We start from the raw sequence: 14887 nt of genomic DNA on the forward strand, positions 1-14887 counted from the left end.
TAGAACTGGTTTCTTTGTTTAACTTGTTTTTGGCCTGTTGATAAATTATGTTTGGTAATATCCTACTATTTGAACAGGTTGCAGTTGTAGCCTTAAATCATATATTTCATGCAAGCTATTTATGCTTGCTCTTATATTTTATAAATGCATGCCTAAAACTACTTCCTTTTCCTGACATGTAAAACCAAAGTCTTGTGCTACTTCGTTTAAATATACGCGCTTAATAACAGCGAGTTGACCGATAAATACTGCTGGCCCAGTATCGATACCAGCGGCCAGCGTTGCCACTACGTCCGCACTTGTTGCTGTATCTTTACGCTCACGCACACTCGCACACAGCCATTACGTCAATATGGCAAACAATCTGTCAAACGCGCAATTACAACAAAAACAGCTCGTTCGCATTGACAGTTTGTCAATAGGCCCATCAAGGATTCGCTGAAGTGCTGAAGATAGCGCAGGACTGCAGCTGGCGAGGATTGGCAGAGGGTAATCCAGAGATCCGCACAAAATGCTGCCACAAACGCCGCCGCACGGATTGAAGGTGATGTCGGGAGCGGAGGAGAACCGACACTATCTGCGCGCCTTCATCCAGACGTACAGGGATCTGCCCGTGCTGTGGGACACATCGCTGCGGGACTACACCAATCGGGAGAAGCGGGCGGAGGCCTATATGCGCCTGGTGCCCATATACCATTATCTCAAGCGGGACGCCACCGTGGAGGATGTGAAAAAGAAGATCAACACACTGCGCACGAACTACCGCAAGGAGCTGAAGGTGGTGGAGAGTGCCCTGCGCTCGGGCAGCCTCCACAGTCCCCGCTGCTGGACCTTTCAGGAGCTGGACTTTCTGCGCAACTCGGAGAAGTTTCTAGCCGTCAATCCCGCCTTCAAGAACGAGCCCAACTTCGCCTTCGGCGAAAGCAGCAATTGTCCGAGTGCGTTTCTGGAGAGCCAGGGAGCAGGCCTCCATTATCCAGCACCACGCGCTGGTGGTCAGACGCCCAACATTTCCGAGATGTTTCACAAATCATTTGGACCTCCGCCACCGCCACCGCTAGCAACCAACCATGTGGATTATGGGAGCAGCAAGCGAGCCAGGCAAACGCCGCCATGTACGGGGGCAGGAACCGGATCTAGTGGCGGTCCTGGGGCAACTGGCACCACACACAACACTGATGAGCTACTCAACATAGCCTGCGAGTATTTGGCGGGCACATATCCGGAGGAGGAGTCCATCGCCCGCACCTGGACGCACAAACTGAAGCGACTGCCGCGCGAGCAGCGTCTTCTGGCCGAGCGCTTCATCAACGAGATTCTCTTCGAGGCCGAGTCCAACAATCTGCATCGCGGATCTGTGCAAATCAACAACAGCTTCGAGCCCTATGTTCGCTACGAAGAAACGCCAAATGGTCACGAGGAGCAGGACAAATCACAGAGCCCCAGCGTGCACACCTCCAGCGAATCCAAGCCCAATGTGTCGGGAGCGAGCGGAAGCGGGGGAGGAGGTGGACCACCTGGCAGCACCACCACCAGTGCGGGCATCAGGGAGTTCTAAGTTTAGTTTAGTTACTAAGTGTTAAGTTTTTATTGGCCGAGGGGTAAATGGCAAATGCGATTAATTTGGCTCAACAATGAAAATCAACAATAAATAAACCTGTAAATAATATTGAGATGACTTTGAAATGGATCAGTCCAGGCGATGGTAGTCGACCAGATTGCGGGTGAACCAGACGTAAGGCGATGCGCCAGCCAGGAAGAGACAGGCGCCGATCACAGGACGATGCAGGATCCAGGCCACTGCCGCAATGGTCAGAGCCAGCGAAAATGCGATGAGCAGGTTGCCCGTAACCGGGAACTGAGGATCGGGTGCCAAGGCCATCAAGAGCGGCACTCGTACAACTGGAGGACATATTACCATTTAGTACAGGAGATCTACTGTTTAGAAAATAGAGGACTCACACAGAAGACGAAGGATTTTGGTGTTGCAAGTGACGCCGAAGAAGATCAGCAGCCAGCCGACAAAGCGCCACCACCAGGTGTGCAAGACCTGGGCACGAGCCTCCAACCGGAAAACTTCCTGGACACTGAGCCCGCCGGGATAGACGAGCAGCACTGGAACGCCACGCGAGGTTATGTATGGCACCAGTTTGTTACCCGATAGTTTGCCCACCACGCTGAACACCTCGCCCTCCATTCCCGCGAAGCTGAAGAGCAGGCGCAGGTCACCCACCTCTGGATTGAAAACATCATTGGTGTGATAATATATGCCCAGATGCAGCTTGACGCCACTATCCTCTGGCCGAATGTCCGAAGTGAGCTCCTGGTAGTTGTTAAACTTCTCCTTCACCTCCGCACCCAGTTCATAGCGTCCAATGTAGACGGCATCCGCCACCTGAACGTGGCTTTCGATGGGAAAGTGACTGGGATTCGTGTGCCCGTGGCGGATGTAGAAGTTTCGCGAGTCCACGATCTTATCCCGCCATTCCCGCGTGTAATAGTAGGTACGGGAGTCCGACTGCGTCGTTCCCACGCTCTCGCCATAGTTGTGCTCGCTGCGGAGGTTTTGAAATTAGAGCTAGTTGGAACGTTGGAAACCAAAACCACTTACACCGTCTCCTCGACCCACTGGTACATTTGGACGCGCCGGCGGAGCTTCACCGCCAGCAGCTGAATGTTGTAGTCGGGTTCGGTGAGCGGTTCGCCCACGAGAATGGATCCGGATAGGTGAACGATTCTGCCCTCGAGGCCCACATCCTGCTCCTCCTCCGTGAAGCGCACCGAGTAGATGTCGGCGTGTGCCTCGTCCAGCGCCATCATGTTGTGCACGGCGCGTCCCTCGTTCCAGTAGAGCACTGTGCTCCCCGCCACGAAGAGGATCACACCGAACAGAGCGATGGGCCAGTGGCTACGAAGTGTTTCGTTCAGGGATGCCATCGATTCGGGCGATCCTGGATGGATTTACCATCTGTGGAACGCTGTCTATAAATAATTTCCGACAACAGCTGATTGGACGCAGTGTGACCGGTTGGTGGCAGTCGTGAAAAGTTTCATTGTATTTCAGAATCATGTCTTGGATTTCAGATTTTTTAAGCTCTCTGGTATATTTACCATTTTCCACTTCGTATGTGTCATTTATTTTCGACTTCAGCGATTTTTAGTATGTGAGTAAATACTAGATATTTTGTTGTATTTGGGGGAATCCCCGTACTTTAGAACGGCCATGCTTAAAAAATAATTTAATTCGTTGTGCGAACGCAGTGGCAGTCATTCAGTCAATACACATCGTGCAAAGACAACTTCATAATCGTGTATACAAAAATGGAGGGTGTAATTGCAATGAATCATTTGGTGGAATCCGACAAGGAGAAGAGGCAATTTAAACTGAAAATTATGGAGCTCGAGCACGAAATGAGGATGGAAAAGGATCCAGCTCGAAATTGAAAAAACTGGATGAGGAGAACCAAAAACGGAACTTGGAAATTGCTAAGGCCAACGTGTCGCTAATGACGTCGAATATGAAGTATAGAGTGGCTTATAATATTATTAACAACCTTGATTGATTTGCTTATAAATCAAAATTGTTTCCAATAGTGGATCCTGGTTTGGCAAAGCTGCTTGTAATTTTGATCAAAATGCATAATTTGTTAATTAATAAAGAGCATGAATAAAACAAATCGCTGTACACATTACTTGGTTTTCTCGACTATGGCATAGCGAAAGTGGACGTGGAAATTCGTGGCGCCTGTAGATAGAAATTGGCAAGCGAACAAATGGAAAAACATCAAGACCTGATCAAGAATTATATACTTTATAAAGTCCATCTACCTGTTACATGCATAATTAGAAACAACGAAACTGGTATATCCTTTAAGTCTGTGATGTAGAGAGCGTTATAACATGAATTTATTTTTTATGCAAGCTTTGAGGTTTTCCAAATGCGCACTTTGTCATTGCATTTATTACCTTCTTTGTCAATTTTAAGAACAGACAAATTGGCAATCAATTTATCAGTACATTCAAGTAATCAGTGCAGTAAACGGGATGAATCATTTTATGAATCCGCACTTTAACAAGATAAGATGTATGTATGTATATAAGCTTTTTTATGGGGCTCCCCTATTTTGAAGTCCAGTGCGCCCAACTAGTGAAAATACGTTAAAGTAGGTATTTAAGATCCGGTATTTCGGGCTTTGAAATTTTCAATTTTTAGCGGCCGCTTTTAAATGAACAGTTTGAAAACCAAAATACCAAATTAAAAATAAAATTTGTTTCATGAATCGTTTTTTAAAAAAACCGAGTTAAGTATTTAATAACACTTACCAAAATAACGCTGTAATATTTGTTCTATAATAACTTGAATGCTTTTGCTATTTTATGAGTCTTTATTTACAGTAAATAATTTTCGACATTTTTTTAAATTTATTTTTTGTTATTATGATTTGCTTTTACAAGTCAAGCCAAAGCTAATACGTATGAATAATATATTAACTTTCGTTTTTCATGTCACGCCATTGCTAAACAGAAAATATCACTGAATATGCGCCATAAGAATTATCTTTCACAATAGCAGCGATGTAATTTTGTATGTGATGGAAAAGCATGAATTTTGGTCAGATTTGTTTTATTACTAAACATAGGCTTACGAAACAAATGAATAACAATCAAAGTAAAGGTTTAAAATTTTTAGCTAACGTTTAAAATTATTTAACAAAATAACTAAATATAAATTGCTCATCATGATCGCACTTTACAGTAAAATAAAAATAAAAATATAGATACATGAAATTAAGATTCTACTACATATTTGGACAAAGAATCACGCTGATTCACGCGCTTGACAAGGCGCACTTTCTTATATCTGATTTAGATATATCTATATTTAAAAGTAAATGTGGTGTTGTCGTGTCTATGCAAAATACATAACTTGCTGCCAGGAGAGCGCATAAAATTTACAAATTTCAATCTTATTACACTCTATTTTAAATATATATAGTAGTATATATATATGTATATTTGTATATACTTTGAAATATTTAGCTGGCTATCACTGACAAATAAATTTGCAGGTTTTCCTTTTTGGTTTAACTGAAGCTATAAGAATCAATTGGAGCAGCCTCACGGCTCAAATTTAAAAATTGTTTAACTAAATTATTTTATAGAACCCATTTTGTCATCGTGGTAGTTTTTAAGGTAGGTTAGTTAGATAAATACTAAAGTTTAAGGTAATCCTTTCGCTAGCCTGCAGTTGTGTAGTCGCACATCGAATTATAAGATAATACACGTTTGCATTCATATAACTGCTATTAATATTCATTTGCACTTAGACCAAAGCATCGGTTTTAACGCTGACTAACGTGCCACACGATCAAGTAACTCTTATCGCCTCGATTCTCGATCGTTTGGTTTGGTTCCAGTTGAATACTGTTTTCCATGTCGTTATCATCTGTAAAGAGTCCATTCATTTGCATTAGTTATTAAAGTTTCAGCTGCTGTGCACAAAAATATCCTATGTGAAAGATGAATTAGTGCTGCAATGCCAGAGTAAAGGCTATATTACTAGACTTCAATCATTTACAAAGTTTATACAGACCACAGTCTTTAATTTCAAGTTTTAGTAAGCATTTTGGTGAACTTCGCACAGGTTGTTTATAGTTTGTACACAAGTCTTTTGGAAATAAGAGTACATTTCAATATTAATATAAATCAAATTAATTAAATTATATTGTTAAGAAAATATAAAATACTTTAAAATGATTCATATACCCGATTTAAGAGTATTTTATAGGATTTCTACAAGTAGCCAACCCTGAACACAAAAATATGGGGACTATAGATAATGTTTTGGACAAGGGACACGGTACACCAATAGATTAATTTGTGGTGCATGGTTTTTGTGCGAAAAATATTTTCATGTGCTAGACCTTAGATATATGTATAATGCTTCAGAACCGAAAGACCATTTAAAAAATCAGTCTTTTAGCCGTGAAACGCACTGCAAGGGCAGTAAAACTGGTGCCGATTGGAACAGTACGGAAAAACATAAATTAAATTAAAATGGGGACTTGCGTAAACCTGCTTTGTGGGCTAGTTCAGTTCAGGTCACGGCTGAGAGAAATGCTGCAATCCACTTGTTGGACCCACCATCCTGCTACAGATTGAACGTTCTAGGTGTGGGGCAGAAATCGCACAATTAAATCGCATTGAAGGCAAAACAAATCAAAAGAAAACAAATTAGGTAAGGACACAAAAAATTAAATAATCAAAAACTAAGCATTTAACAAAATAAAGAAAACTAAAAGAAGCAATGCAATCAAAATCAAAAAGAAATAAAAGCTTACGTATCGACTTTCCAAACTATCAAGTGCGCTGCATTATCACTAGCATCAAACTTATCATGTCCTGCAGATGGGATGGAATATGGAATGGTTATACACGGCTCAGAGCTTCGCTGCCCAATCCGTTTCATCCGGCGGACTCGTTGGTGGCCACTTACTTATGCGAAAATCGATATAGCCCTCGCCGCCGCACATGACCAGCATATCGGGTCTCTTGTTGGTGAAGGTCAGTCCACCATTGAGATTGGGCTGCTGCAGCATGGGCACCGATACGAAGAATTTGACCGCATCCCGGTGGCCGTGGAAGGAAAGTTGAGCGTTGGCCATGCAACAGAGCGGCATCTGACCATGGGGATCGGCTGTCAAAGGAAACAATATACAAGTAATTAGCTCCGTAGGGTCTAAGACAAAACGTTTTACATGACTTACATGATGACTTGGGCTGAACTTCGGCTAGCGGCACTGAGATGATCACGCCGTTACTGGTGCCGATCCACAGCCGATTGCAGGACACCATTAGGGCGGTGATGCGGACGAAGCTAAAGCCCAGCTTGCCGGTGCCGAGCATCTTGGACACGTACGGCTCAATGTCCACGTCTTGCTTGTGCTCGAACGTGTGCGTGTTGTACAGCCGCAGCGTGGAGTCGAGTCTTAAATGAATTGAAAGCCATTTAGTTAGAAGCACTCAAACATGAAAGGTGAAGTTACACACCTGATCGATACCCAGACACCAGCTCCCGTGGCCGCCATCTGACGCACCTGGCTCTCCTTTCGCGGATGCGCGTCCAGCGAATGCACAATGTTGAGCGATACGGGGTCCACGATGAAGATCTTGTTGCGGTGAGCGGCCCAAATGCGCTCGCCAGCCACACAGAGGCAACGTATCGAATGGTTGCGATCACCAAGCGTTACCAGGTGATAGCTATTCAGATCCCATTGGCCGTCTGTCTGGCGGCGGAACACAGCCAGTTGGGCATTGGCCAGCGCCACAACGACCCTCGCCTCTACGTGTACAATCGCTAGCACAGCATCCGGCAGGAGAACTCGGTGCAGGCACTCGTGCCACCTTCCCACGCTGCTGTGGACGTACAGCCAGCCATCCTGGGCGCCCAGCCACATTGTGGGACCTACAGAGCTCATTGCCGGTTCATCACGATCCTTGGTCTCCAGTATGGGGTTCAGCGATTTGGTGGCAAACAATAGATTGCTGCTGCTGTTATTGTTGTTGTTAGTCTGGTTGCCATCTGTGGACAATCGCTGGGGAGCTCCTGGCAGTGGCTGGCGTATTTTAATGGCCTCCACATTGCCAAGTGGCTCTTCGGCACTCACAGCCGGCAGCTGCTCGTTGGATTTCTCTGTGGCTTCCTTCGCCTCCTCCTCCTCCTGCTGTTGTTTCGCATTGCTGTTTTGCTCATCGTCCGACTTTGGTTTCACTCGCACAAACTCCACTTTGCCCAATAGCTCAGGACCCTCGCCCGGTCGCTGCAGCATCTCGCCCGCCTTGACCACTTCCGATTGCTCCAGCAAGGCGTAGTCGCTCTCCATCGCTCCTTGCACGGAGGCAATGCAAAGCAAATGCGACGCGCAAATGGGAAAGGCATCGAGCACAGTGGCCGATTGATTGGCATCTACCACACTGACTGTGCTGGCAGCATGTGTGCTTGTGCATATCCAAACGAACGAACTGAGTTGCGTCTCGGGCTCCAGCGTCTCCAGGCTGACCCTCGCCATCTGCCTGTCCAAAGCCTCCATGCTCTGATCCGCCGTGGGACTGGTTATCTCAGCTATCTTGAGCGAAGATTTTGGAGCATATGGTGAGTTGGCAGGTATCAGTGATTGCCCATTCTTTGTGAAGCCGCCGTGTAGGTTAACGCCTGCCGCACAAAACACCTTCATGTGGGGCGATGCCTCCGCCAGGGGATTACAATATACGGGTACCGGTACACCTCCTGAATGCCGGTTGGGATTCGCCTCCTGGCTGGCCTTGTTAATCGGCAGACTCCAACCGTAGGCATGCAGCCGCCCATCCTCCTTTTGGACATGGGCTCGTAGTTGGCGGTACTGTTCCCGCCTCCTTGCACTTATCCTCTCGGAACTGCCCTCCTCGGCATAGTCTTTCGGCATAATGAGTGCGTTGGCAAGACCAGCGCTGGCCGGATGCACGGGCGGCTGGCCGCTGGTTAGGGCCAGGCGATTGTCGCCACCTCCACTTCCTCGGCTAGGGGATCCATGGCTGTGGGCAGGGCTTCCTCCGCCGGTGTGACGAAACATCGGCCCCCCTCCGAGACCGTCCGCAACGCGTTCCGTTGGGCGGTTGGAGGGGCTGTCAGGGGGTGAAAGGTTAACAAGTTAATATAGGGCATTCTGGGAGTTTTGCTAATACACTTACGTAAAAAGATTACTAAAGTACTTCCAAATGCTCTGCTTGGACTTTCTGTCTAAACTATCTACGGTACGAGAGGCGCGGAGTATTTCTGTAAGACGCACTGCCTCCTGCAGCTCCATTAAACGCTCCTTGTACTGATTACGCTCCATTAGCACCATGGCCATTTCCACACGGGTGAATCTCTTGCGCTGTGCCAGCGGCACATCATTCTCCTCTTGCTCAGTGTCTAAAATGAGACATAAATGACGTAGTTATTACACGGAAACATTCCCTACATTTGGTAGAACATACTTTGCTGCTTGACCTGCTCTTTGGCCTTCTTCAGCTCATCCTCCAGCTCACTGATGCGCTGCCTCAACTTGGTCCTCGATTGCTGCATGGCATTGAGCTCCTCGCGCACGATTTCGACTTCCCCAGTGAGCTCATCCACTTTGACAATTAAATCATCCTTGACAATATTGAGCGCATTTCTGTAGGATGTGGAAAATGGTTATAATTGGTTTCTACGAAATTGATTCCCTATTGGGGACATCATTAGTGACACTCACTTGGTGGCCAGCAGCTCATTGTTTTCCATGATAAGATTTTCAACCTCCTTGCCCATGCCTGAAAAATGTTTGAGAGCTTAATCAATAATTGGCAATTTGTATAGGTTTTTATTGACAAAACAAGTGTAAAAGCGTTTGGGAAGTTCAAGTGAAACTCAAGTGTAAGTAATGAAATTACAAATATATGTTACAAGTGAAATAAATGAAAGCAAACAAGTGAGAATCAATGGTCAGATGATGGCAACCTCCACATATTGCATTCCTTAACATAGGAAGAAAAATCCAGAACCATATCAAGAAATAAACTAAAAACTACCAAACTAATGGAGAAGCTAAAACCAAATGATATGGCAAAATCCAAACGAAGGAGGATGTTTCAAGTCCATCCAAGCACCAAAAATAAAGTAAAGATACATTTTTTCAAATGTTCAGCGATTTTGGGGAATATCTACTTACGAGAGTAAGGGAGGGTAATGAATTAATTCTACTGGGAACTACATTATGGATAGATATGTCGATGTTTGCAGCGCACTTTAGACTTACCAAAATAGTTGTCGTTAGCTTCAAAGGATCAGTACAATGCAAATATAGTTGTTGTGTGAAGTGTGTTTAGTAATTGCGAGAGGAATTTGATATTTGTGTTGTGGGAGGAAACGAAATGGTTTGGATTTGGGCAAGTAGAATTCGGCATAAAAGAAAGAGAAATTTAATTAGAGTTGATGTTATAAAATTTTATTTGCTTTTTCTAAATTTGAATAAATGTTTCTAATTTGCTAATGCTCTTTAGCAGGCTGACACACTTTCGAGCATATAATTTCCAACAGATATCACAAGGGAATACACACACAATACGCAGCTAGTGAAGATCCTAAAATCTTTTGTCTTTTCTTTTTTTAACAGATTTTTCAGTCGAATCTCGCATGATATTTGATGTATTTACAGGTTATATAGATGAATCCATATATGTACGAATTATATGGCGCTTGTGGCTGAGTTTCTTGTACTTGTCTTTGCTCTTGCTGCTGTGGTTGATGGTCTTGAGTGCTTGAGTGGTACCTACCTGAGGACGCATACTCTCCAGGATGGACCCAGCTGCCTAAAGGGTTCGGCCACAAGGAGTATAGTTCCACGAACGTATAGCAATGTCGTGTTGGGCGGTGTTTATTGCACGGGCAGGCAAATCAAAAAGGAAGAAACGGGATATTGGCAATTAGTACAGCTGGATTAACTTGGGTTGGAGTTGAAAACTTCACGCTTTTAGTATCCTCATACCCATCCCCGTTTGATTAACAACATTTATGGTGCAATAGAGTAGTCCCAATAACATTTGCCGAACGTCTCACCTGTGACAATCTCATTCTCTTCACTCTCCTCGTTGTCCTGGAAGGACAGCTCTTGGTAGAGATTGTTGTCCGACCGCTGCTCCTTTTTGGTAGTCGAGCGACCAACTGGGGTATGGGAGTTTGGATTGGGTTGTTCGGAGTTTCGGTGTTTTGTATTTAGTTGAGTTAACACAAAAATCAAAAGAAGAGAGGAAAAATTAGTACGGTCAGCGGATGAGTAGTAAGCAGACGGTAGTTATTCTTAAAACACCAACTATACCTACCATTTGTGGGCACATTTGGCACAACGGGACTGCTGTCGGGACTCTGGGGCGAGGTGGCCTGGTTCTGCTGCTGCAATGCATCGGTGACAGCTCCACGCTCCACCGTCCCACTGAGATTGTCCAGCTCGTTCTGCAGCGAGGGCGGACCAGAGTCATCCGACTGGCTGCCCACACTGCAAATAGTCTCCGTGTCCAGCATCACCGAATTCTCCAGCGAGGCGAAGCCATAGGAAACGGGTCCCGAGCTGCGAGCCACGGGATTCAGTCTCGCTCGGCTCACATCCATGCGTTCGGAGGCGGTGCTCATTTGGGAGTGCGTTGAGCCCATCAGCATCTTGGTGCGCTCCATGTAGTCCACATGGTTCTTGAACAACTCTGTGTACCGCTCGTGCAGTTTGTTATATTCCTAAGTTGGTTAGATACACAAGCAAAACATTTAATGTCTGTACTATGGTTTTAAATTATTGGGGTTCACCTTCTTGAGATCCGTTTCCCGCTCTTCCAAACGACTGGCGTGCTCCAGACTGTTCTTGTGCTTCAGTTCCAGCATTCGCACAATGCTCTCCACCGATTCCAGGCGCGTGGCTAGCTCCTTGTTCTCCTGCTCGGCCAGATCCTCGGCTTCCAATAGCTGGTGGCATATAATTTTATTGAATTTAAGCCAATGACTTGATTAGGCTCCAACCAATTCGCTCACCTTCTGTTCGGACTGCTTGCGGGCGCTCTTTTCCCGCTCATATTGTGTCACCAGCTGCTCGTTGTCCTCACGCAGCAGCTCCACCTCCACGTCCTGCTCCTGATTGATGCGATAGGAGGCATCCAGGCACTCCAGCACGTTCACGAGCAGCGGCATCAGGTTCTTCACCACATCCTCGTCATAGCGATTGATCATCCGCTCGAATTCCTGATAAATACTGCCCGCCAGTTGTTGGACCTGGAAGAGTAATTGCATCATTTGATTTGTGCTTCGTTTTTGGCGCATCAAAGGGACAACAAAGTGCAATTGATTAGTAGAGGTGGGACAAAAACCGTAGAAACCTATATATAATTTTTCTAGGCTTTTTCACTTTCATAGAGGGTTTTATTTACTGAAGAAGCAACATAATCACACAAACAGAGTATCAAGTAGAGATAGTAAGAAACATCCAATTAATGACTTCATTAAATCGTTTAACATAATTGCGGTTTGTGGCCGCAGTTTATGTGAATGAAAAACGCATGCATTTGGTTATAAAACAAAGTAAAGAAACTCGATTATTTCCGGCAAATTATAGAACCGAGAAAGGTTAAGGTTGACACCTTCTCAGCTTTTAATTGTTAGTTAAAAACAAATGCAAAGCGTGCAAAATGGTACTCAACTAAATGGTTTAAACAATTATGTATATATCGTGCATTTACGTATCGAGATGTGTGTAACAAAAAAAAAGATTATAGGAGAGAAAATAAATAGACCACAAACGAAAAATTTTGATAACTCACGATGCTGACAACCTGTTCATTCTGAAAGAGAAAGAAAAGAACAAAAAAATGGTGTAAAGGACACATAAAAAACAAAATTTTCAACAAATTGATTAAATGAAAAATGTGCAAATAAAACCCGTCTTATGAATAAGTGCATGATGAATGAGTGAGTGTGGTGCAAAATTATTTACGATAAATGTGTTAAATAAGATAATAAAATAAAAAAATACCAGAAAAACAACCATGCGATTGGACGGTAAAAATGATTTTAATTGGAGTTAAATTTAGTTTTTAGGTTTTACACGGCATTTCTTGGCATTTACATTGAAAGAGACGGTAATTCTCTAATAAAAACCCGTCAAACGCCCAAGGTTGGGCATACCGAAAAGGCCAACTAGCTTAAGTATTCAAACATTTTTGGTAAGACTTGTTTCACAAATGGTTTCTGCGCTCGTTGGGCTAAAAAACAAGTTTTTATCGGCGTGTCAGCAATGCTTCCCGCTTGAAAGTGACTATTTGAACTCATTACTCAATTAACAGGTAGCTTATCAGCCGCCCATGTGCGCCAAGAACCATGAATTGGGGAACCTGATGAGCTCATTTCGGGGTGAGGATAGCGAAATAACACTTATATTAGTGCGAAATTGCGAGGGGGCCCCCCTGATTTGATTTGCATAGACCGATTAAAGCTAGCGAAGCTGATAAAGTGCAAAATCAATCGGGGAATTGGGGTGAAAATTAAAAATAAACAAGACTGCAGATGGGGCAGTTGGGGTATACAATATACTATATATATATGGAGTTTAGGGCTATAAAAATCGATAAGCTTTTATTGTGGTCTTATATTATTTTATTTAACTGATTTTGAAAAAATAAATATATTTTATGGTTAAATGCCGTTACTTAAAAACACCAAAACTATAATTATTGTGTTTTATGTTCTAGAATTTCTTATCAGATAAGAAATGTTTAACAAAATTAATAACATGGTATTTCTTTCTCTGCAGAATATTGCGTGAGGCGGTCATAAAATTTGAGGGCCAACTGACTGACTTTATTGATTTCTGGTCCCCGGCTTCTTACTCTTCTTTTGCTCTCTAACTCTCTTTTTCTACCCATTTTTGGCTGCTATTTTTCGCCGACTTTAATGTCAATGACCACAGACGTCAGCTGATGCATAATAAACAATTGTTGGCTGCGTTTTTACATAATTAAGGGTATATAAACGAGAATGAAATACGAAGAGAGCAAGAATGATGTTCAAAGAAGGCATATTCCTGCGATTGTATTTCCGCTTGGAACACTTTTATAGCCTCATTATCTCGTGTTTGTGTTACTTGTACGATACGAGTGGGTCTGAATGTGGATGGTAAGGAGCAGAGACCCAGAACAGATTAAACCTACTCATTGTGCGTTATCAATTTTAAGGGAGAATCAGAAACGCCCGTATGATTCAGTGAATAGTATAAATTAGTCAATGGTATCACAGTGAATATTCCTGGCTATAAAACTATCAATGGACTGCTATTGAAACTTTGTCAAGAAAAAAACCTTAAGTTTAAAAATGGCCTTAAACGGTGAGCTTATACTATTCCCACTCCGAGTGATCTGGTTACTTATCAGTAGAACAAGATGAAAGAGGCTTTTGTGTACCTTCTCCGACATGACCATGTTGTTGTCCTCGGTGCCGTAGACGGTTTCAGCACCGGACTGTGGTCCTCCATTGTTGAGCAGTGCATCATCGTTGTCCATCATGATGAATGGCGTTTGGGTGGATCGGAGGATCCCTCTCTTTATAAAGGAGGTGTGCTCTCTTCTCTTTAGAGTGGGGGAGGGGCGGTAGGGTGCTGCACTTGACTGCTGTTGATGGGTCGTACGTCACGCGTTAACCGTTATGCAGGCAATGGCTTTTCAACCCCACCAGAACAACAACAAGGTAGATGGGGGAGAAAAGAGGGAGAGAGAAAGAGAGACTCCCACTCACACGCACACACCACACACAGACACTTGACTTTTCGATGATTTGTGAGATTATATTTATATTTTTAACAAATATCTATTATATTTGAATAAACTGCACTTTAGCTGGCTTCTGCGTGTCACTTTTTATTTGCGTTTTCGTTTTGCGCCCCTCTTTCTTCTCTTTCCCATCCATTCACAATATTTGATTGACTAGATTTCATCGTTTTTCGCGTTTGCTTTTCGCTGTATTTTCAGCAATCTTACTCGCGAATTTCACTGCCCACGCCTTCGCGGCCATCCGTTGCTTACGATTGAGCACTAAATTTAAGCGAATCAGTGGTTTTTCACACCATTTTTGCAATAAATATTGAAACACTTTGCAGCGCAGCTACGATGTGTGCGTGTGGGTGTGACTGTGTTACCCGGAAAATACCAATCACCTAGCAGTGACGAAGTGGTATTTTTAACTATGTGTTTTACGGTCGCACTTAAGTAATGTTTGGCAAATTATTACATCGTATCTTACTAAAATGAATCATATTTATTTCTAAAATTTTACGAATTTGCAAAGCTTAAATTTAGCAAG

At 43.8% G+C, this 14887-nt stretch overlaps 4 protein-coding genes across 16 annotated transcripts; 2 read left to right on the forward strand and 2 right to left on the reverse strand.

The window, feature by feature from the left end:
• Positions 1–295: 295 nt before the first annotated feature.
• On the forward strand, positions 296–1669 carry LOC6604786. The gene has a single exon (XM_002029601.2). The coding sequence runs from the start codon at positions 512–514 to the stop codon at positions 1556–1558; it is 1047 nt and encodes a 348-aa protein (XP_002029637.1). The 5' UTR covers positions 296–511; the 3' UTR covers positions 1559–1669.
• On the reverse strand, positions 1565–3154 carry LOC6604787 (transmembrane protein 43 homolog). The gene is made up of 3 exons (XM_002029602.2): positions 2612–3154; positions 1963–2555; positions 1565–1902 (listed from the first exon to the last, which is right to left on the reverse strand). The coding sequence occupies exons 1-3, from the start codon at positions 2935–2937 to the stop codon at positions 1691–1693; spliced, it is 1131 nt and encodes a 376-aa protein (XP_002029638.1). The 5' UTR covers positions 2938–3154; the 3' UTR covers positions 1565–1690.
• Positions 3155–3240: 86 nt separating this feature from the next.
• LOC6604788 lies at positions 3241–3692 on the forward strand. The gene is given in 2 exon segments (XM_032720126.1): positions 3241–3433; positions 3436–3692. Coding segments are annotated over 2 exon segments (240 nt in total). The 5' UTR covers positions 3241–3321; the 3' UTR covers positions 3564–3692.
• A 707-nt stretch (positions 3693–4399) lies between these two features.
• LOC6604790 (JNK-interacting protein 3) lies at positions 4400–14710 on the reverse strand. 13 transcript variants are annotated; one of them, XR_004361930.1, is made up of 17 exons: positions 13993–14710; positions 12358–12378; positions 11576–11812; positions 11354–11509; positions 10879–11284; positions 10616–10720; positions 10333–10368; positions 9816–9833; positions 9273–9330; positions 9016–9194; positions 8728–8950; positions 7051–8661; positions 6768–6988; positions 6497–6697; positions 6342–6402; positions 6076–6167; positions 5360–5446 (listed from the first exon to the last, which is right to left on the reverse strand). XR_004361930.1 is itself a non-coding variant. In XM_032720122.1 (16 exons), the coding sequence occupies exons 1-16, from the start codon at positions 14092–14094 to the stop codon at positions 5443–5445; spliced, it is 3639 nt and encodes a 1212-aa protein (XP_032576013.1). In that variant the 5' UTR covers positions 14095–14710; the 3' UTR covers positions 5358–5442. The 13 variants fall into 13 exon arrangements, 9 of the variants coding, with proteins under 9 accessions (XP_032576009.1, XP_002029641.2, XP_032576011.1 ...); XR_004361931.1 differs by having other exon boundaries at positions 5362–5446; positions 6080–6167; XM_032720122.1 differs by lacking the exon at positions 6076–6167 and having other exon boundaries at positions 5358–5446.
• Positions 14711–14887: the final 177 nt, after the last annotated feature.

The sequence above is a fragment of the Drosophila sechellia genome, chromosome 3L (assembly GCF_004382195.2).
Source record: "Drosophila sechellia strain sech25 chromosome 3L, ASM438219v1, whole genome shotgun sequence".
In the NCBI taxonomy this organism is placed as follows: Eukaryota; Metazoa; Arthropoda; class Insecta; order Diptera; family Drosophilidae; genus Drosophila; species Drosophila sechellia.